The sequence below is a fragment of the Cetorhinus maximus genome, chromosome 15, assembly GCF_964194155.1.
Source record: "Cetorhinus maximus chromosome 15, sCetMax3.hap1.1, whole genome shotgun sequence".
Taxonomy (NCBI): domain Eukaryota; kingdom Metazoa; phylum Chordata; class Chondrichthyes; order Lamniformes; family Cetorhinidae; genus Cetorhinus; species Cetorhinus maximus.
In genome coordinates, this window is record NC_135893.1 from 100,986,816 (window position 1) to 101,010,729 (window position 23,914).

General features: G+C 41.6%; 1 protein-coding gene across 2 annotated transcripts in view; it reads left to right on the plus strand.

Moving 5' to 3' along the window:
* wdr90 (WD repeat domain 90) overlaps positions 1 to 23,914 on the plus strand; it is a 77,388-nt gene that overhangs the window by 26,768 nt on the left and 26,706 nt on the right. For both annotated transcript variants that reach the window (XM_078559089.1, XM_078559090.1), the window contains 10 exons: positions 212 to 330; positions 4,594 to 4,755; positions 6,536 to 6,660; positions 8,861 to 8,977; positions 10,254 to 10,489; positions 11,047 to 11,186; positions 11,507 to 11,637; positions 14,170 to 14,300; positions 19,948 to 20,109; positions 20,740 to 20,868. In XM_078559089.1, coding sequence (XP_078415215.1) covers positions 212 to 330; positions 4,594 to 4,755; positions 6,536 to 6,660; positions 8,861 to 8,977; positions 10,254 to 10,489; positions 11,047 to 11,186; positions 11,507 to 11,637; positions 14,170 to 14,300; positions 19,948 to 20,109; positions 20,740 to 20,868 — 1,452 coding nt within the window. The remainder of the gene's footprint in view (positions 1 to 211; positions 331 to 4,593; positions 4,756 to 6,535; positions 6,661 to 8,860; positions 8,978 to 10,253; positions 10,490 to 11,046; positions 11,187 to 11,506; positions 11,638 to 14,169; positions 14,301 to 19,947; positions 20,110 to 20,739; positions 20,869 to 23,914) is intronic.

Consider the following 23,914-nt stretch of genomic DNA (forward strand, 5'->3'; position numbering starts at 1 on the left):
ATGGGGAGCTACCACAACACCAGGCAAATACAATACAAAATGAGCAGATGAGGAGGTAAAGATCCCATGATGTAAATGGGAAGAGCAGAAATAAAACTGCAAATATAGGCAATTGAAAACTGTTTGCATTTAGGGTAATAAAAATAGGGATTAAAAATAATAGCAATTGAAGTTGTCCTCAGTTATTGGAAATAGTAATATTTTTCTGCAGATGGTTGTGGTTTGGAACACAGCAAAAGTGAATCAGGATGGTGAAGTAGTGGTGTTGGCAAAAGCTCACACTGAAGTCGACATTCAGGAGATGAAAATAGCTTCTTTTGATGACACCAGGTAAGACACTACTTTTATATTGAATTTTCTCTCTAAAATTGTATTTCTCTCCAACCTTTCCCTGTAAGGTGGCAATTAATTTTTTTCTCCTACGATATGGCATTGTTGTTTTTTCTCCCTACTCTGGCATAACTGATATACAAATTAATTTCCCTGATCTCCAATTCATTTCAGTTTTGGGTTAAATGTTTGTTCATTGATTGGAAGCGGCATGTAAATTTGAGAGTGTACTGTGAATCTAGTTGGAATACTTATTACACAAAGAACATACAGCACAGAAACAGGCCATTCGGTCTAATTGGTGTCTGCTGGTGTTTATACGCTACACAAGTCTCCTCTCTTTTCATCTCATCTGAATCTTTTAGCAAATCTTTGTATTCCCTTTCCTCTAATGCACTCATATGGTTTCCTTTTGAAAGCATCTAAGCTATTCACCTTGGCCACTTCCTTTCGTTGCAAGTTCCACAGGACCTCCAGGGTTACGATCTCAGGAGTGTTACCCGTGCCACGTGCTAGTGAGGCTAGAAATAGGAGGATAATGCAGCTAAATACGTGGCTAAGGAGATGGTGCAGGAGGGAGGGCTTCATGTTTCTGGACAATTGGGCTCTGTTCCAGGGAAGGTGGGACCTGTTCCGACGGGATGGTTTGCACCTGAACTGGAGGGGGACTAACATCCTTGCGGGTAGGTTTGCTAGTGCTGCTCCGGGGCGTTTAAACTAGATTTGCAGAGGGAGGGGAACCAGAGTGTTAGAGCAGATAGTGAGGTGGAGGAGGATAAAGGTAAGGGAGGAATGCATGTATAGACAGAAATCAAGGGTCCGTACGTGATAGAAATGTTCTCAGGTGCATTTATTTCAATGCAAGGAGTATTGTCGGAAAGGCAGATGAGCTTAGGGCGTGGATTGGCACGTGGGATTACGACATTATTGCTATTAGTGAGACTTGGTTACAGGTGGGGCAGGACTGGCAGCTCAATGTTCCGGGGTTCCGTTGTTTCAGACGTGATAGAGGGGGAGGGATGAAAGGGGGAGGAGTGGCATTACTAGTCAGGGAAAATATCACAGCTGTGCATAAGCAGGACAGCCCGGAGGGCTCGTCTACAGAGGCTATATGGGTGGAGCTGAGGAATGGGAAAGGTGTGACCACACTAATAGGGTTGTATTATAGACCGCCCAATAGTCAGAGAGAATTGGAGGAGCAAATCTGTAGAGAGATAGCAGACCGATGTAAGAAACAGAAAGTTGTGATAGTAGGAGATTTTAACTTTCCACATATTGACTGGGACTCCCATACTGTAAAAGGGCTGGATGGCTTGGAGTTTGTCAAATGTGTTCAGGAAAGTTTTCTAAATCAATATGTAGAGGTACCAACAAGCGAGGATACGATACTTGATCTCCTATTAGGGAACCAGACAGGTCAGGTGACAGAAGTATGTGTAGGCGAACATTTTGGATCCAGTGACCACAATGTCATTTGTTTTAAGCTAATTATGGATAAGGATAGGTCTGGTCCTCGAGTTGAAATTCTAAATTGGAGAAAGGCCAATTTTGTGGAAATGAGAAAGGATCTAGGAAGAGTGGATTGGCATAAGTTGTTTTCTGGCAAGGATGTGTTCAGTAAGTAGAAGGCATTCAAAGGCGAAATTTTGAGAGTGCAGAGTTTGCATGTTCCTGTCAGGATTAAAGGCAAAGTTAACAGGCATAGGGAACCTTGGTTTTCAAGGGATATTGCCGATCTGGTTAAGAAGAGAGAGGTGTATAGCAGGTATAGGCAACAAGAAGCAAATGAGGTACTTGTAGAGTATAGAAAATGTAAGAAAATACTAAAAAAGGAAATCAGGAAGGCAAAAAGAAGACATGAGGTTGCTTTGGCAGATAATGTGAAGGTAAACCCAAAGGGTTTCTACAAGTATATTAAGAGTAAAAGGATAGTAAGGGACACAATTGGTCCCCTTGAAGATCAGAGTGGTCGTCTATGTGTGGAGCCTCACGAGATGGGGGAGATCTTAAACTGTTTTTTTTGCATCAGTATTTACTCGGGAAACTGGCATAGTGTATAAGGAAGGGAAACAAGCAGTAGTTTCATGGAACATATAGAGATTAAAGAGGAGGAGGTGCTTGCTGCCTTACAGCGAATAAAGGTAGATAAATCCCCCGGGCTTGACATGATATTCCCTCGGACCTTGAGGGAGACTAGTGTAGAAATTGCAGGGGCCCTGGCAGAAATATTTAAAATGTCCTTAGCCACAGGTGAGGTGCCGGAGGATTGGAGGGTAGCTCATGTTGTTCCGTTGTTTAAAAAAGGCTCCAAAAGTAAACCAGGTAATTACAGGCCAGTGAGCCTGACGTCAGTAGTAGGTAAATTATTGGAAGGTGTTCTGAGAGATCGGATATATAATTATTTGGACAGCCAAGGGCTGATTAAGGATAGTCAGCATGGCTTTGTGTGTGGTAGGTCGTGTTTAACGAACCTTGTAGAGTTTTTCGAGGAGGTTACCAAGAATGTAGAGGAAGGAAAGGCTGTGGATGTTGTCTACGTGGACTTTAGTAAGGCCCTTGACAAGGTCCCACATGGGAGGTTAGTTCAGAAGGTTCAGACACTTGGTATCCATGGAGAGGTTATAAACTGGATTCGAAATTGGCTGTGTGGGAGAAGACAGAGAGTGGTAGTGGATGATTGCTTCTCAGACTGGAGGTCTGTGACTAGTGGTGTGCCTCAGGGATCTGTACTGGGACCATTGTTGTTTGTTGTCTATATCAATGATTTGGATGATAATGTGGTGAATTGGATCAGCAAGTTTGCTGATGACACTAATATTGGAGGCGTTGTGGACAGCGAGGAAGGCTTTCAAAGCTTGCAGAGAGATCTGGACCAACTGGAAAAATGGGCCAGAAAATGGCAGATGGAATTTAATGCGGAAAAGTGTGAGGTGTTACATTTTGGAAGGTCAAACCAAGATAGGACATACACAGTAAATGGTAGGGCACTGAGTGGTGCGGAGGAACAAAGGGATCTGGGAGTTCAGATACATAATTCCCTGAAAGTGGCGTCACAGGTAGACAAGGTTGTAAAGAAAGCTTTTGGCATACTGGCCTTCATAAATCAAAGTATTGAGTATAGGAGTTGGGATGTTATGGTGAGGTTGTATAAGACATTGGTGAGGCCAACTTTGGAGTATTGTGTGCAGTTCTGGTCGCCTAACTACAGGAAGGATATCAGTAAGATTGAGAGAGTGCAGAGAAGATTTACTAGGATGTTGCCGGGTCTTAGGAGTTGAGTTACAGGGAAAGATTAAACAGGTTAGGACTTTATTCCGTGGAGCGTAGAAGAATGAGGGGAGATTTGATAGAAGTTTACAAAATTGTGAGGGGTATAGACAGAGTAGATGCGAGTAGGCTCTTTCCACTTAGATTAGGAGAAATAAACACGAGAGGACATGGCTTTAGGGTGAAAGGGGAAAGGTTTAGGGGAACATTAGGGGGAACTTCTTCACTCAGAGAGTGGTGAGTGTGTGGAACAAGCTACCATCTGACGTGGTAAATGCGGGCTCACTCTTAAGTTTTAAGAATAAATTAGATACATGGATGGGAGAGGTCTGGAGGGTTATGGACTAAATGCAGGTCAATGGGACTAGCGGAATAATATTTCGGCACAGACTAGAAGGGCCGAATGGCCTGTTTTCTGTGCTGTAGTGGTCTATGGTTCTATCTAACCACTCTGAGTAAAGACGTTTTTCCTTATTCCCCTACTGGCTTTGTTAGTAACTATCTTGTATTTATGGCTCCTAGTTCTGAATCCTATCAAGTGGAAACATTCATTCCACATCCACACTGTCAAACCCAATTATAATTTAAAAGATTTTTTGGGGTACTTCTAAGCCTTTTTTTCTAAAGAAAAGCTCCTGTCCTGTTCAATCTGCCCTGATAGCTGTAATCTTTCAGTTCTCGTACCACCCTTGTAAATCTTTTTTGCACTTCCTGTGGTAACAAGTATGGAAGCCAGGACTTTGTGCAGTGTGGCCTGACCAGGGTCACGTGCTGTTTTAATGTAACTTCATTACTTCTGAACTTTGCACCCTTAGAAATAAGTCCCAGTTCTTTGTGAGCATTTTGAATTGTTTTATTGATGCTATTATTGATTTGTTCACCTGTACCCCTGGATCCCTTTATTCTCAACCCCATTTAGTTTCTTATTTTCCGAGTGTAAATACAACCTGTGTGACACCATGTGACTGCATAATGATTGCTTTGTTTATTTGACAGGATGGTGTCATGTGGAAGAGATAATATTCGCCTGTGGCGTGTTCGAAGTCGGGCACTGCGATCTTGCCCAGTAAACCTGGGTGAATATCATTGTTTGGAATTTACAGATGTAGCGTTTGAAGAAGGGCATCTGGCTGACAAAGACCCTGCTGACCGAATGCTGTAAGGGTAAAAGTGAACAAAACCCAAAAAAAAGTTTGATAAGATCAATTCCATGTCATCTAACTCATGTGGTGTTTTGAACTAATTTGACCAATCTTCCAGTGTATGTAGCATGTTATGCATCCTTTTAATGGGTTTTAAAACACATTTACACAAGGAACATATGATCTCTCCAATTTCTTAGCCATCTATCAAATAGTAACAAGAAGCAGCTTTGAAGAGCTTTCTTGTCAATTGTCAAGCAGGGATTGTCAAGTCATGACCTGTATCATGTTAAGATTTTTATTGGTTTCAATGCCCACTCTAAAAGGTCAATATTTCAAACAAATTTGAAGGTTGCCATGTTAAACTAAATTTGTAGATTGAGGTGTTAAAGCCAATAAAAGATGCAAAGAATGGTGTGAGACTAGTGGTTGAACTGAATGTTTTGTATGGAATAAGGATAGAAGCTGTAATTATAAGCACAGCTACATTCTGAGGATCACAGCAATTTGGAAACGAGATTAAGATTCTTAAGTTACAGAAATATACCAAGGGTATATTGAAGTTTAGGAACAGAAGAAATGGGGTAGATATTTATCATCATCACTTTGGTGGAAATCTGCCGGAACCAGTAACCTGCCTTTCATAAAATGTGTTTTGATATTTATTTTGTTGATTTTCAATGGAATCGGTTACAGATAGCTGCTTGGCCCCCCCGTTTACCGCCTGAGGGTGAAGATGGAAATTTACCCCAGACACAACTTGTCACGTCACACTTTTCTTTCCCCAATAGCAGTACCTATTTTTTGGAGAGGGGGAAATGCAAAGCTTCATCTTGCAGATCTCATTATCCAAGGGACCAAACACCAGTAGAAATTGGCTAATTCTGTGCAAGCCAGTGATCACACATGAGCGCTTCCTGTTCCTACAGCTCAGCTACAAGAAAAACTTGTTGACCCATCATGAGATCCTGGATTAGTTGGTATTTTTATTGGAACGAAAACTGAGGGAAATAAAGTAGGAATGGCAACAATTGATTTTTAAGTCTGCGATTTGGAGGACTACAAGTGAAAGGATTTAATAGAGATGGGATTCATATTCTTGAATCAAGGCTGACACCTGTGGCCAATGAAGTCACACTTAGACTCTCGGACCCTGTCCATTTATGAAGTAAATGGTGTCCTAAATGAACATTATTCTGATTTAATTTAAACTTCTTGATTTTTGACCTTTTGAAATGTTGATTTTTTTGAAATTATGAATTGATTTAATGCAATTATTTTCATGTTGTTCATCCAGGATACTTTGACAATCATGTCTTTTTCAATTATTGATAAGTTCATTTGCTTGGTGACTCTGCCAAGGTCGTCAGCACTCCTTGTTTTGGTATCAGCCGTGGCTCAGTTGTTAACTGCCTCGCCTCTTGAGTCAGAAGGTCATGTGCTCGAGTCTCACTACAGAGACTTGAGCACAAAATATATAGGCTGACTTTCCATTGCAGTATTGAGCGAGTGCTGCACTGTTGGAGGTGTTGTCTTTTTGATAAGACATTAAACCAATGCTGTCTGCCCTGTCAAGTTGACATGAAAGAGCTTGTGCAAATTGGTTGTCGCATTTCCTACTATACAAAAGTGAATATTTAGTTGGCTGCAAAATGCATTGGGACATCCTGAGGTCATGAAAGGCCCTATAGAAATTCAAACCTTTCATCCTTCATTAGTCAAGTTGGGACATTAGATATGGTAACCAATCCGAATACGAACTGTGCATTTATTTCTATTATTTTGCACAATTGCAGCTTTGCATGCAGTAAAAGTGGGCACATCATCGAAATCGACTATAAAAATGTTGTGATTAAGAATGCACGTCGCTTGTTTCCCTCACAGCAAAAGCATTCACACCAACGGGAAATGTTTAATTCAGGTAAGAAGCTACATTTCTGCACAAATTTAATTTATCTGCAGCTTTGTGTGCCGGAATACAAGTAAATGAAACTTCACAAAATAAATGTGAATTAATGCATTGAAATTATTGGAAAATTAGTCCATTGTAGCAGTATAGCTGTGTTTTGTACTGAAATTGTCACTTCCATTATGCAAAATCCAAAGGCTATTCCACTGAAGGACTAAAATATGTTTTGATTGTTCATGATGGAGTGATGGGATAGAGGTTTGATTTCTTTTCCACTCTAATTGAGAAGAGTTGGTGATTCCTACTGTTAAGAGAACTGAATTATGATGATGAGCTAGAAGGAATTTAAATTTCCCTGTTCAAAAGGGGGTGAAATTGAAGGAAAGCCAAAAGCATTGAGCAAAAAAAGGAATCTGGAGCACCATTTAAAATTAAATCTTAATGCTTGAAAAGGAAATGAAAGAATAAACGGGTGTTATGACCCTAGACCAGATCCCCAAGTTTTTGGTACAATCAGTTAGGAACCAGTAACTTTTGTTAAAGTTTGAGATTTAAGACATTTGTGAAGAGAATAAAGGCACAAGATTCCATGGGTTTTGAACAAATAAAAATAAGCTTTACAAGGTCAGAAAGATATAACAATTTGCAATATCTATCTTATGCTCTAACATTCAGGATTAATATGAGGTACATGTGAATTAACAGGCAAACTGGTTGAGCACACCATACTGCAGAATCGATGGCCAATGCGACTTAGACCGATTCCATGGATTTCTCAACAATCCACCCATACGTCAGTAAATACAGAGTCAACCAATCTTGTTGAAGCTCTGCCTCTGTCATGAGGGATTCCAGTCTTCACCTTCAAAGATCTTGCCTTGGAATTCTCTCCAAAAATTGCTCCAAATCAGGCAGCCTCAACAACGGCCCACTCTGCAGGGTTTCTTTCTTGCCTCCCAAGACTCCGTTCCTCTGGATTCCTGAGTCTGCACTGCAGCACTAACTCACAAGCACAACCTCAGCTGTTTGGCTGCGCAAAGCAGAACACTACTATTCCAAAGGGGTATCTTTGCCCCAACAGCCTGCAGCACAGAATCACCAACCTTCTGCTGCTGTCTTCAATCTCCAGGGTGTCTTCTGAGCCCTAGTTACTTAGTCTGCCAGCCGCAGTCCTTTTGCTGCTGGGAGCCTCTTTTTCTTCCTGTCCTGTCCTCTGTCCTGTCGATCTTGAAACTAGGTTTCTGCCACACACAAAGCCATCATTTTTGCAAATGATGCTGCTAATAAACCTAAACATAATGCAGTTTACTCTTCCTCTTGGTAAGAGGTTGATGTCAGGAAGCATTGCACACACTGATCAGTACCAGATGGTGATAGTGGAGACAAAGACTTTGGAATACCTCATGGTGTGATTAGGTTCCTTGTTGGGACGGACCACAGACTCGTATCATAATATGAACTTCGTAGGCCAAAGTTCTTCATTTGTACTTACCTTTTGAGTGTTTTCAGCCTGTTAAGTCTATCTCGAAAAAGGACTGATCATTGTAATGCACCTTGAAATCCAGCAAGTGGTGCTTTGTTGCACTTAATATCTTAATGCGAATGGGGCATAATTGCATTAATCGACCCAAGATTATTCTCTCTGTATCTCAGATATGATGTATAATTTAAAATAAAACCTCAGGCTTTGAGTGTAAAGCTTCAGAAAATAAGTTAAAATCTGATGGTTTGAAAAGTGGGATCTACAGGCTACATGTCAATACACAAGATGTAATGAATTTTCCATTTGTCTGGGACCTGTTCTATGACTGTCCTCCATTGTAATAAAAATGTATCTTATATATTTCAAATCCACTGTACATTTAGTTATGAATTCCTCATTTGATAATTTATGATTCATTCTCTATATTATTGTATTCTATAAATAGTTGGTGTTCCCCATCATCTAGGCCCCTTATATAAGTCTCTCAGAGTGGGCTTTCCATTTCCACAGAAAAATGATCAAACTTATGGCGTGTTCTTCCTTTGCTGCCTAACTATGAATTGTAGCAACATGCAGACATTAGCTTAACTGGTGCAAGAGAAGTTAGGAGGAAACATATATCCATTTTAATAATATTTTGATCTGTCTCAAGTTTGGAATTTGTGTTTTTATGATAATCTTTCAGACATGTAAAATTAGTATGCTAAATAATATTTTTTTAAATTCCAGGTGCTGGTATTGCCATCAATAGTATTAGTGTTTCTGCTGCTTTCTGTGCCACAGGATCTGATGATGGTTACTTGCGTCTCTGGCCTTTGGATTTCTCCACTGTCTTTCTTGAAGCAGGTGACTTGCTATCTTTACTTCATCTAGCAGGTTTGCTGTGGCTCTGTACAAATTATTGTAAATGCACATTGATTTGTCAAGTTCAGTCTTTTCTCCCCCACCATCTTTTCCTGTGCATTGTTCCCGGTATTGGAACAGCCAGGCAATTTGCTTCCCGGCTTCTGCTTAGCCATCCATAAGACAGTTGTTTAGAGAGTGCCAAAGTTTAGATTGCACAATATAAGCTGGCCTGTGTAGGTTGTTCTTGGTGAAGGGAATGTTAGCATAGTTGATGAGAAAACTGATATAGGGCAACACCTGTTGGAGGCTGAAAACGACAACATTTGCATGTATTCATGGCTGATGAGTTGTTTGTAGAAAGGCAAGAAGCTGCTGTTGGAACTCTGCATTTCCTGGAGTCATAATTGAATGGGGTTTCATGAGTGTCCATGTTGCAATCAGCGAGATGGTGGCAATGCACTCACACAGCTCATGTCAAGTTTTGTTGCTCAGTATACCATTCAGAAGGTGTTCCTGAAACCTGGTTTTACTGAGGAAGGGTTGAAGTTCACACTTGTCAGTTCTCATAATGACCAAGTAATGACTATCCTCCCTGACAAGGAAGAATTAATTGGGTTCTCAACTCCAAGGTGACCTTGCTAGTATTGGAAGTTCAGAACATCTTAACCAAATACCTGAATCAGGCAGCTCTGCATGTTTCAAGGCCTGTTAGAGTTCACTAAAGGAACTTGGGACAGTAAATCCATCACTTGAGGCTGGAAGTTTTTCTGAATCAGCTGCAGAGAATCCTATTTGCCAATGTTCTAACAGATGGTCTAGTTCTAGCTTGAAAATCTGTGGGAAGAGTCTAGTGCTTTCTACTGATAAGCTGTGCAATTTTAACCTCAGTAAGACCCCTGTGCATACTTGGAGATCTCTAAATCTTGGGTTAACCAAACTGTACCTTTTTTCTCTGTACTTGGATAAGTGCAAACTATTTCTTATGGTAATAGTGTATCAAGTAAACATAAAATCTACAGGAGTATATTACTCAATAACCTGAGAATGCTTCTTCTCAGGTCAGACAGCCATCTGATCGGAAAGGAAGCATGTATGAAAATTGGCTTCTGATATATTTTGCTCTTGACATTGATGGTAAAATGCCTTTTACCCCTTGCTTTAAAAAAAAGCACTATTGTATTTTTTTTAAAGTCAGTTTTGAAATTTCAGTATGACATAAATTCATAAATAAATGACTGATTGTACAGAGTTACTTAACTCCTGCATCTATCTATAGAGCACGAAGGTGGTGTCAGCTTTGTAAACATTGACCCTAATGGACTGAAAGTGCTTGCAGCAACCACTACAGGTAACCTAGGATACCTGGATATACCCAGCAGAGGTTATACCACACTAATGAGGTCACATACAAACAGAATTCTGGCTTTCTCAGTGGATGGAATAAGGAGACATCTTGTTACTGCATCTGAAGACTGCACCATCCGTTTGTGGGACCTAGATTCTATGCAACAGGTGTGTATGGTCAGGTTGGAGGGTGAAGGATTTTTATTTTATAAAAGTACTGAGTGTCTATCTTTGTATGTTTATTTGGAGGGTTCCCGTTTGGAAAAAATACCTATTTTTTCTAAAATCACTTTATTATTTTTACTTTTGTAACTGATCTCTAGGCTTTTAAATATACCAAAACATGAAATGGGCCTTCAGCCTAAATTTTGGTTGCAATTCCTTTACATAGCTACATGATCTGCAAAATAATAAAATTACTGTTGTATGTTGCTCTATGGTGAGTTCTCTGAGAGATGTGTTTCTTGAAACATTTTATATATCTTTTTTTTCTTCCCCCCCCTCACTTTTTTCCTCCCACTCCAAAACAAAAATAGACACTCAATCTCCCCCAAAAAAAGGATTGTACTCTAAGCAATTTTGTGTCGCTCTGCATCTTTGTGTTTTTGATTTGTGAAGAGTAGGTTGAGAGAGAGGATTTGTTTAAATTCAAAGGAATATATTGACTTAAATATTATGTTAATGTAGTTGTTTTGTAACTGAATACATGTTTTTCTGACTAATAGTTATATGACTTTGTAAGTGCTGAAGAGACTCCGTGTGCCGTGACATTTCACCCTACACAACAGATTTTTGCTTGTGGATTCAGCAGTGGAGTAGTAAGAATTTTTAATGTGGGGAATTCCAGTCTCCTGACTGAACAGAGGTGAGTGCTGAATTCTATAGCAATATGTTTTAGGTTTATGAACTTTTAAAAAAAAAATTCAGAACCTATTTTGTACAATCCAGTGTTAAACCTGTTTGCATAATTTGCTGTGGAATGGATGAATCAACAAGGGAGTTGAGGGTTAAGGGTTAAGGGAGGTGGACAGGAAAGTGGGGGTTGAGGCCACAATCAGATCAGCCATGATCTTAACAAATGGTGGAGTAGGCTCAAGGGGCTGAATGGTCTACTCCTAATTCTTGTGTTCTTGTGAGTGAGGTTTCAGTCCCAAGTTTTGCTGATATTCCATGTGTGGTCTCCAGGCAGCACAGAGGACAGGTGATTGGACTTGTGTTTTCCCCCAACGGAGAGTATATGTACAGTGCTGGGTCGCTGGGTTCGTTGGCTCTGTACAATGCAACTGAGGAGGATCACCATGTTATCAGGATCTTGGGTAAGTTACACAGTTTAGATTCAGCTGATAACTACTTAAGCACTTGCAGCACATTCCAGTGGCCAGTGTCTAAATTGCAAGGTTAACTGATAGTTGATGTGGGATGTTTGTGAGGAGAGGTTTGGAGGGAAGCCTAGGAAAGGGTTGAATGGATATGGATTTCACAAGTAACTGGGTGCCATGTTCCCTGAGACCAAAATGGCTGCTGTCCCATAACTGCAGCCAATGATTTTCTTACATCATTGGACTTAAATTTATTTAAACAAAATTCAGAGAGCAGGAATTAATGGGATGGAAACTAAAGAAAGTTCATCTTTTTAAACCAGACAAGGGAACAAATTTTCTTCCAGCACGTTGGACATAAAGCATTGCAACATTACTTACATTATAACTGTGAAAACACTTCAAAAGCACTTAATTAGCTGTAAAGTACTTTGACATACCTGGGGCTGTCAAACATGCAGTATATCAGAGCAAGTCCTTTCTTTATTGCTTGTGTGCACTGTTACCTCTGGTTACCCCGAAGATCTACGCTTGGCCCCCTCCCATTTGATAATGGCATGCTGCCCATTGGCGATATCATCTGAAACTATGACATCAGGTTCTGCATGTACACTCTGACACCCAGCTCTACTTCATTAGCACCTCAGTCAACCTTTACACTGTTCCTGATTGATCTCACTGCTTGTCCTGAATGAGCAGACATTTCCTCTAACTAAGCACTGGGAAGACTGAAACTATTGTCTTCAGACTCACCATAAACTGTTCCCTAGCCACTGACTCCATCCCTTTGTCTGTCTGTTGTCTAAGGTGAAACCAAACCGTTTGCAACTTTGGCATCCTATTTGAGATGAGCTTCTGACCATGCTCTTTCGCCAAGACTGCCTGTTTCCACCTCAATAACATTGCCTGTCTCTGCCCCTGTCTCAGCTCATCTGCTGCTAAAAACCTCATCTCTGCCTTTGTTACCTCTAGATTTGATGATTCTAATGTTATTCTGGCCATCCTTGCATTTTCCTCCGTAACTTGAACTGATCCATAACCACTGCCTGTGTTGTAACTCACAACAAATCCCACTCAACCATCACCCCAATGCTCGTGAACTACATTGACTCCTGGTCTGGCAATCCCTTTGATTTTAAAATTTTCAACCTTCTTTTCAAATCCCCCCGAGGTCTTGTCCCTCCCTATTGCTGTAGTCTTCTCTAGCTCTAAAGTCCTCCAAGATCTCTGAGCTCCAATTCTGGCCTCTTGTGCATCTCCAGTTGCTGCAACCATTGACAACTTCGTCTTTAGTTGCCTGAAACCTAAGTTCTGGAATTCGTTCTCTGAACCTCTCAGCGTCTCTAACTCTCTGGGTGTCCTCGTGCATGAATAGCTGAAAGCTAGTATGCAGGTACAACAGGTAATAAGGAAGGCAAATGGAATTTTGGCATTTATTGCTAAAGGAATAGAGTATAAAAATAGGGAAGTGTTGTTGCAACTGTACAAGGCATTGGTGAGACTGCACCTGGAGTACTGTGCACAGTTTTGGTCCCCTTACTTGAGTAAGGATGTAGTTGCATTGGAGGCGGTTCACTAGATTAATTCCAGAGTTGCGGGGCTTGTCTTATGAGGAGAGATTGAGCAGTTTAGGCCTATACTCGCTAGAGTTTAGAAGGATGAGAGGAGAGCTAATTGAGGCATATAAGGTGCTAAAGGGGATAGACAAAGTAGATGTGGAGCGGATGTTTCCCCTTGTGGGGCATTCTAGAACGAGAGGCCATAGTTTTAGGCTAAGGGGCGGTAGATTTAAATCAGAGATTAGGAGGAATTACTTTTCACAAAGGGTCGTGAATCTGTGGAATTCATTACCACAGAGTGCACTGGATGCCGGGATGCTGAATAAATTTTAGGAGGAGATAGACAGATTTTTAATTAGTAATGGGTTGAAAGGTTATGGGGAGAGGGTGGGAAATTGGAGTTGAGACCGAAATGAGATCAGCCATGATCGTATTGAATGACGGGGCAGGCTCGAGGGGCTGAATTGTCTACTCCTGCTCCTAGTTCTTATGTTCTCTCTCCTCCTTTAAGACACTTTTTAAAACTTACCTCTTTGCTGCCCTAATACCTCCTTAAGTGGTTCAGTGTCAAAATTTGTTTGAAAGTGCTCTTGTGAAGTGCCTAGGTACGTTACTATGCTAAAGGTGCAATATCAGTGCAAGCTAGGGATGTTGTTAGAGGAGTGGGATTGCTTAGACTCAATAGGGTGGGAAGATCAAATCTCAGTGGAGTTCGTCAATTTTCTGTCCATTTAAATTAATCGGATGAAAAATTAAGAGTTGGGTCCTCCCTGCCAGATTTTCAATTGTGTTCTCTTTAAACAATACTTTGCTTCCAAGAGCTAAAAGGAAAATTTGCCTCATGTGTTCATATAGTGAAAAAGGGAGATGGTTTTCTGACCTCACTGTACAATCAAAGCTGTGTGTGCCAAAAGATGCTTTAATCTTTATCTAAATTGTTATAGTTACTATGTGTACACTATTCTTCCAGGTAATGTTGTGGCAAGAGGCAGTCATCATGGTCCAGATGCACTGACAGTGAGCAGTGATAGCCGTTACTTGGCTTTTGTGGGCCCATCTGAATACATAGTCACTGTGATGGATGCTCGCTCACTAGATGAGGTAATCTACCATACTTCACCAGAGCAATTTTATCCTTATAATAACATATTAAAGGCCTGGTAAATGAATTTTTTTTCTGATTGCAAGTTTCTTGTGTTTTAAATGTTCTTGTGTTGCAAGTTATTTGTAGCTCCAAATGGCTGGGTAGACCTTCTACCCTCATCCTCCTCCTGCCCCCGCTCCCCCCTCCGACCGTTTCAGCCAATGTTAATCCAGCCTCTAGGTAGACAAAAACAAGAAATTGCCAGAACACCTCAAGTAGTGGCAGTTCAAAGGGTGACCTGTATTTAATTAATAAGGTCAGAATTAGAGGGGCGAAAACTTGAACAATAGATGACCCATCTCTTAGCTTGTGGTAGAACTGGGAGGTCAACATTTACCTCAATAAAATGTTTAAGTTATGCGTGTAGTTCCCAGATGAAAATAAGCTAAAAGCAGTTTGTAAATGAGGGAGTTTCTTGATGAACCCAGCAAGTCTGGAAGAGCGGGTCATTAACTCCATTAGAGGTATAAATTATTAATGTGGGTCTCAGAATTAAAAGGTTTGGTTTTAAAGGTAACAGTTAGTTTACATTTCAGTTTGGAACATCCCAAGTATGTCACATTGCCATGGAGATGGCCTGTTGGGATTAGGGAGGTTCCCTTGTTTAATTTATCTCTGTGTATGCTGACAGGAGCAAGCAACTCAGTTTGGGAACAGACAGAGACAGTCGCAGCTCACTGAGTTGAAGGAGTAAAAAGATAATGTTAGCCAGTTCTGCACCTTAAGCAGAGAAAATACTAACTTTATCGTTCACCACATGGAATACGGTGGGAGTTTGAGTTCAGTTTGGAGACTGAGTTCGTTAGGGAAAAAGAGGCTGGAAGATTTGCCTAACTTGGAGCTAGAGGAAGCAATCAGCAGTAACCGTCATAGTAAAACAAGCAGTTCAGCTTGGAATCACCTGTAGATCGGAGTTATTAGAAACGGGTGTTTTAGGAATTGCGAGTGAAGTTCAGGCTTGAGCTGAAAAGTCCTGGACCTTAACAACGGAGCTGTGGAAAAGTTTAGAGTTGGTCCCAAGAAAGTGTATATTCTTCAAAAACCTTATAAGTAGCCAACAATTTTCTGGGGGAGGCATTGGGAAAAGGGGAAGGTTCAGTTAAAGAGTTTAGCTGAAAGTATATGTGGTTGTCTTTTATTGTGCTTTCCAATATAAAGTATAGGTAGTTATCTGTGATAGTGTTTATTTAGTAATATTTGCTTTACTTGATTCTTGTATAATAAAATTCATTTGTTTTAAGCCTTGGAATCCTATGACTTAATCCTTTCAGTAGATAACAGGGATTTCAAATTATTCAAGTGTCAAACGGTCACTATGGGAATGGTAACTGTACGGCTGGACAACTTTAACTTCAGGCCATTAGTGACTGTCCCCTCTTCCCCCACTCACTGAATTGATAAGTGCCCAACCATGGGGAATGGTGACCCCATTGAAGATCAAGGTGCAATGGCTAAGTCTTCTCTTGCAGAAGGTCAGCAGCTTACTTTTATGTGTGATGGCTATTACCTATCATTTATCAATCCAATTAGGAGATTATCTAGGTCCTAGTGACATTTACTCCTTTTTTCTGAGGAGTTGTGAACGGATCTGAACACAGACATCATCAGCAGATTGTCCCACTCCTTATGACTGAAGGATGATCATTAATGAGATAGCTGAAGAAGCTTCCTTGAGGAACTCCAGCAATGATATACTGTGGGGCTATGCTGGCTGGCCTCCAGCAACCAATGCGGTCTCTTTGCATCAGGCCTGCCTCCAGCCACTGGCACATTTTTTTTTGAGTGCTGCTTTTATATAGAACGCAACTTTTTTTTTCTTGTGGCATTTAGCTCTTGCATCCATGTCTGGATCAAGACTGTGATGAGTTCTGGGACCAAGGGTTCTGTCAGAATCCACCCTGAGTATCAGTGGGCAGGTTATTGTTGAGTAGTTGTCACTTGATGGTACTGCTAATGACTGGAAAGAGGCCGTTAGGACAGTTATTGTCTTTTTATCTTTTTTCGTGGATAGGACATAACTAGGAAATCTCCTATGTTGTCAGGTAAGTGCCTGTATCAAAGCTGTACTGGAACAGTTGGACCTGGAGAGCGGTTATCTGTTATGTACAGACCTTCATTACTACAGTTAGGATATTGTCGGGACCTATTGCATATACTGTGTCCGGCATTGTTAGCGTCCCCTTAATTTCTTCTTGTGGATCGAACTGAATTGCTCTGACATGGGCATCAACGATGGCTGAAACCGCAGCATGAGCCAGAGTAGGATTGGCCACTTGGCTGAAGACTCTGCAACTTTTGCATTCACATGCTAGGCTCCACCATGGTCAAGAGTAGAGATGTTCATTCAGCTGCTGCCTCCTGCTTGATTGTCCACCACCAATCTCAATTGAATGTGGTAGCACTGGGAGCTTTGCTGTCATCTGTTGTTTGTGCCATTGCATAGCTACTGTAGATCGAGGTGTATAAGTCAACACAGCAGATAAGACAACCCCATTTTTTTAACACAATGCATATTTAGACTTATGCTCGATGTATAAGTTGACCCCCCCCCCCCATTTTCAGCCAATAAATGCATCTTTAGGCTATACTCCCATTAGGAGTTGGCCTTAAATTTTCAGCTCAGAGATACATATTTAGGATTATACTTGCCTTATAAGTTGATAATGCCCAAATGCATTGCCTCACACTTTCAGATTAAATTCTATTCACCATTTCTCTGCCCACTCAACCAAACCATTGGGATCAAGGAGCTAATATGGGCTGTGTTGTCAAGAAGATGCACAAGAACTTAAGACATGCCCACACAGCAGACTGTGCATAGTGACTGACTAACAGATATGGATACTCCTGCACCAATACTGACGGTTCATGTTTTATACTTGTATAAGTTGACCTCCCTTTTGGAAGGGTTTTTCAAAGCTTCAAAGGTCGACTTATATGCTGTGGCCTACAGTATGCCTATGATCTATTTTTAGTATGCAGGTGCAGAAAGTGAGATCCTGTGGGATACAGGGGAAGGTGTCAGGTTGGATCCAAAATTAGCTCAGTGGCAGGAAACAAAGGGTAATGATCGATGGATGTTTTTGCAAATGGAAAACGGTTTCCAGTGGTGTTCCACAGGGCTCACTGTTGGGGCCCTTGCTGTTTGTTCTATATATTAATGAGTTAGACTTCAATTTGGGAGGCATGATTGGGAAATTTGCAGATGACACAAAAATTGGCTGTGTAGTTGATATTGAAGAGGATGGCTGTTGACTCTAGAATGATATCAATGGTTTGGTTGAGTGGGCAGAGAAGTGGCAAATGGAATTCAATCTGATAAAGTGTGATGTAATGCATTTGGGGAGGGCAAACAAAGCAAGGAAATACTCAATAAATGGGCGGATATTGAGAGGGGTTGAGGAAGTGAGACACCTTGGAGTGCATGTCCACAGGCCCTTGAAGGTGGCAAGACAGGTGGATATGGTGGTAAGGAGAGCATATGAAATGCTTTCCTTTATTGGATGAGGTATTGAATGCAAAACAAGGGATGTAATGATGGAACTTTATGAAATGCTCGTTAGGGCACAGCTGGAATTTTGTGTGCAGTTCTGGCCACATTACAGGAAGGACATAATTGCTCTGGAGAGAGTGCAGAGGAGATTTACAAAAATGTTGCTAGGGCTTGAAAATTGCAGCAATGAGGAAAGATTGGATAGGCTAGGATTGTTTTCCTTAGAACAAAGGAGGCTAATGGGTGACCTAATTGAGGTGTACAAAATTATGAGGAACATAGATAGGGTAGACAGTAAAGATTTGTTTCCCCTAGCTGAGGGGTCAATTACCAGGGGGCATAGATTTAAGGTGATTGGTACAAGGATTAGAGGGGACGTGAGGAAAAGCTTTTTCATCCAGAGGGTGGCGTCTGGAATTCACTGCCTAAGTTGGTGGTTGAGGCCGAAATGCTCAGCTCATTTAAAAGGTACCTGGATCTGCATCTGAAGTGCTGTAACCTGTATGTGGGATTAAAATGAGTGGCTAGTTTCTTTTTTCTCTTTTTGGCCAATGCAGATATGATGGGCTGAATGCACAGTAACTTTTCTATGGTAGCCCTGTGTGGTAGCTTAACTATATTAATTACTCATTCAAAGGTATGCCCAGTGCTACTCCTTGCATACCATTCTGCACTAGACCTGGTGGTGTTCCTTTTTCATTCCATGCTGCGCTGGGCCACTCTTCTGGCTTGGTGGTGATCAAGGACAGAAGGATTTACTGGCCCCTGAATTTACAGATTGTGGTGATATACAATTCTCATGGCGATGGCCCACAGTGCCTCACGGATGCCCAGTTTTGGGTTGTTGGATCTGTCCTTAGATGGTCCATTTAGCACAATGGCAGTACCAAGCTATGCAGTGAAAGATACCCTCATGGTGGAAACAAGACATGATCTCTATGAGGACTGTGTGCACACTTCTACCAATGCTCTCGTAGACTGGTATGACTGATATGCTATTAAAAGTAAGGTCACGTACTTCCTTGTGTTGGATTCGCATGACCTCACTCAGGCTCAGTCTTGTAGGGTTCAGTCAGCAGTTAGTGGTGGCTCTGCCAAGCTGCTTTTAGTGGTGCATTCCCTTATCCTGTAGAATTATTTCAATCAACTGATTATTCTGTAAAGTATATGTAGAAACTGTTAGCGTATGTTATTGATTCTTGCGTTGCATCTAAATTTTCATTCACTAAATGTGACAGAACTATCACAGTGAATGTTTGCAACAGAGGAGAAAAGCTGCTTCTGCCAACATCTGCAATATGCATTAAAGCAAACATGGTCAAATCAGTGATTAGAAATAGTTAACCCCATTGAAAGTGTGCACAATTCAGGTTTCATTGGTAATCTGAAACTATTCTACTTTAAACGAGCCTTGCCATAGTTTGTTGGGTAGTTTATGGATGGCACTTTTTAAAATTCATTTATGGGATGTAGGTGTTGTTGGCTAGGCTAGCATTTATTGCCCACCCCTAATTGCCCTTGAGAAGGTGGTGGTGAGTTGCCTTCTTGAACCGCAACAGTCTATGTGCTGTTAGGGAGGAAGTTCCAGGATTTTGACCAGCAACAATGAAGGAACAGCGGTATATTTCCAAGTCAGATTGTGAGTGGCTTGGAGGAGAACTTCCAGGTGGTGGTGTTCCTTTGTCCTTCTACGTGGTAGTGGTTGTGGGTTTGGAAGATGCTGCAGTACATCTTGTAGATAGCTCACATCGTTGCTACTGTGCGTCAGCGGTGGAGGGTGTGAATGTTTCTGGATGGGGGGTGCCAGTCAAGCGGGCTGCTTTGTCCTGGTGTCAAGCTTTTTGAGTGTTGTTGGAATTGCACTCATCCAGGCAAGTGGAGAGTATTCCATCACACTCCTGACTTGTGCCTTGTAGATAGTGGACAGGATTTGGGGAGTCAGGAGGTGAGTTACTCGCTGCAGGATTCCTAGCCTCTAACCTGCTCTTGTAGCTATAGTATTTATGTGGCCATACCCCCAGGGTGTGACAACTACAATAGGGGTTTATCTGTACCAGCTACATTGTAATAGCAGCAAGGGTCTGTTTTCATCTATACCCTTTTTCCTGTAGATAATGCTTGTTGATGTCAGTATTCTGGACCTGGAGACAACCACCCTTGACAGTGCTGTGAAAGTCTGCTATCCATCTGCTGCAATCAGCCAGCTGCTAGTGACTACCTCCTCTAATAAGATACTGTGGCTGAACGCAAGGACTGGGAAACTGATTCGAGAGGTACGTATCTGATGATGAGGGCATTTCTTAGTAAAACCTATAAAGTTAGGTGGTACTTACTACAATTACAATTGTAGCACTGCATTAACAGGATACTACAGTTTAAGATGCAACAAAATTCTTATAAAAGATTTGAAAAATATAGTCCTATATTTAGAATTCTTAAATATTTATTTATAGTTTCCTGATGGTTTAGCTAGTTAAGGCAGTGAGTAATTGTCACACACAGACAGGAATACCCTAGATTCAGTCCCTGAGCCGTACTAAGTTAGCTGACCTCAGTCAGGTTGAGCTTTGCAAGTGTCCTTCATATCAGTTTAGATTTATTTTAAATTAAAAAGTTGGGTTTTCATTTTGCTAAGTTGGCAATTTAATTGTTTGGTTACATGTTTTAAGCTGTTGGCCACAGCCTGTACTACTTTGATTTACGTCAGACATCTTCTCTTCCTTGGTCAATGCTAATACCTTCTTTAATAATCTGAGTGTGGGAATAATCATTTGATATTGGATGAATTATTGCAGGCTGCAAACCAGGATCTTAGTGGCGTATAGTAGACGTGCTTATTCTCTTGGTGTTTTACAGAAAATATACCCTTTGCTTTGCAGTAATTGGACTTTTTGTTCCAATAGATTTGTAATATACACAAAACGGTCTCTTCATCTTTAGCTGTGAGTGAGGACATTCGGTATCTACTGACCACTGGAGAGAAGGTCATTAAAATCTGGGATTACCATATGAAACAGGATATTAATTTCCAGGTATGAAATTCCAATGTTAATATTTTTTGAGCAAGTTAGACCAACATATTACTTCAGTAGCAATACACAGTGAAACCTGAGTTTAGTTTAACATCTCATTCATGCTGATGCATTAAGTTAGAAGAGAAAATAAAAAAAGAACTGATTCTTTAAAAGTTTGATTTCCCCCTTTTTTTCTCTTCTCCTCCCCACCCCCCACATGAAATATCCTGATATATGTCATCCAAAGCTAAAAGGATAGGTCAGAGTCAAATTTTTGGACACTTATCATTGCTACTTTGTGTGTCATCAAGAGCTTTGCTGTAGTGATTTGGTGCGACCTCTGATTTTTGACTGTCTCTCTGGTTCTACTCTGCCTATAATCAGAACTGAGATTGTCAGCTCACTGTTAGGATTCGGGGAAGCATGGTGGCCATCACCCTTCTAATATACCATGACGGAGTTCCATTACCACTGTAGGGCCCTGGGAGTACTTTACAGGGAGGAGGAGCATGGAACGCAGTTAAATCCCCTGATGGAATTATGCCTAGTCATTCACAGTTATTGTTTTGAGATATATTTCAATAATGTTTCTACATGTTATGCATTTGTAGCTTTCTTAATGTCAAAATGCATCTGAAAGACAGTTAACTGTAAATTGAAGCAATTTTTTTCTAGCTTTGTGTAAATCATTGGCATGGGCATGGGGAAATGTTCATCAGTCAATTTTAAGTGAAAAATCAGTAAAAATCTGAGATGTCCCTTGATGGCAGTGTATTAATGCACTACATACTATAATTCTAAACCTTGTAAACCACCAAAGTTCTCTGTTCAGTCTCTAGTCTGTGTTGAGCTGCCTCATATCAGCCAAGACAGAATTGTTGGTATCACTACTGGACTTAATTTTCCGATCCTAATGAAATTTTAAAAAATGTTGCCACGCTTCCAGTAATGTTTGTCCAGTAACCACAGCTGAAAAGTGTATGTTCAAGCTCAGAGCTGGCAGGGTTATTTGGTTGTGGTGCTTCGCACAGTTGAATAGCATTTCAACATACTGTCTAGGGCCACATGTGAAGAGTGGGCAATTGAGCTGAGTTCTTTTATTTATTCTTTCATGGGATGTGGGCTTCGCTGGCTCGGCCAGCATTTATTGCCCATCCCTAGTTGCCCTTGAGAAGGCGGTGGTGAGCTGCTTCCTTGAACCATTGCAGTCCATGTGTATTTACACCCAAAGTGCTGTTAGGGATGGAGTTCCAGGATTTTGACCCAGCGACAGTGAAGGAACAGCGATATATTTCCAAGTCAGGATGGTGAGTGACTTGGAGGGGAACTTGCAGATGGTGGTGTTCCCATGTGCCTGCTGCCCTTGCCCTTCTATATGGTAGTGGTTGTGGGTTTGGAAGGTGCTGTCTAAGGAGCCTTGGTGAATTTCTGCAATGCACTTTGTAGATGTTACACACTGCTGCTGCTGTGTGTTGGTGGTGGAGGGAGTGAATGTTTGTGGCTGCGGTGCCAAACAAGCGGGCTGCTTTGTCCTGGATGGTGTCAAGCTCCTTGAGTGCTGTGGGAGCTGCATTCATCCAGGCAAGTGGAGAGTATTCCATCACATTCCTGACTTGTGCCTTGTCTATGGTGGACAGGCTTCGGGGAGTCAGGAGGAGAGGTACTCATCACAGGATTCCCAGCCTCTGACCTGCTCTTGTAGCCACAGTATTTATATGGCTAGTCCAGTTCAGTTTCTGGTCAATGGTAACCCCCAGGATGTTGATAGTAGGGGAATTCAGTGATGGTAGTGCCATTGAACGTCAAGGGGTGATGGTTAGATTCTCTCTTGTTGGAGATGGTCATTGCCTGGCACTTGTGTGGCGCAAATGTTACTTGCAACTTGTCAGCCCAAGCCTGGATATTGTCCAGGTCTTGCTGCATTTGGACATTTGGACTGCTTCAGTATCTGAGGAGTCAGCGAATGGTGCTGAACATTGTGCAATCATCAGTGAACATCCCCACTTCTGACCTTGTAAAGGAAGGAAGGTCATTGATGAAGCAGCTGAAGATCATTGAGCCAGGACAGTACCCTGAGGAACTCCTGCAGTGTTGTCCTGGAACTGAGATGACTGACTCCAACAACTTCAACCACCCCCTTTTGTGCTACGTATGAGACCAACCAGTGGAGAGGTTTTCCGCTGATTCCCATCGACTCGTTTTGATGCCACATTCTGTCAAATGCTGCCTTGATGTCAGGGGCAGTCACTCTCACTTCACCTCAGGACTTCAGCTCTTTTGTCCGTGTTTGAACCAAGGCTGTAATGAGGTCAGTAGCTGAGTCGCCCTGGTGGAACCCAAACTGAGCATCAGTGAGCAGGTTATTGCTAAGCAAGTGCCGCTTGATAGCATTGTTGATGACCCTTCCATTACTTTACTGATGATCAAGAATAGACTGATGGGATGTATAGGACATACCTGGGCAATTTTCCACATAGTTGGATAGATGCCAGTGTTGTACCTGTACTGGAACAGCTTGGCTAGGGGTGCGGCATATTCTGGAGCACAAATCTTCAGTACTATTGCCGGAATATTGTCAGGGCCCATAGCCTTTGCACTATTCAGTGCCTTCACTGTTTCTTGATATCACATGGAGTGAATCGATTTGGCTGAAGACTGGCATCTGTGATGCTGGGGACCTCCGGAGGAGACCAAGATGGATTTGGCACTTCTGGCTGAAGATTGTAGCATATGCTTCGGCCTTATTTTTTGCACTGATGTACTGGGCTCCTCCATCATTGAGGATGGAGATATTTGTGGAGCCTTCTCCAGTTTCATTGTCCACCACCATTCACGACTGGATGTGGCAGGACTGCAGAACTTGGATCGGATCTGTTGGTTGTGGGATCACTTGGCTCCGTCTGTCACTTGCTGCTTATGCTGTTTGGCATGCAAGCAGTCCTGTGTTATAGCATCACCAGGTTGACACCTCATTTTTAGGTATGCCTGGCACTGCTACTGGCATGCCCTCCTGCACTCTTTATTGAACCAGGGTTGATCCCCTGGCTTAATGATAATGGTAGAG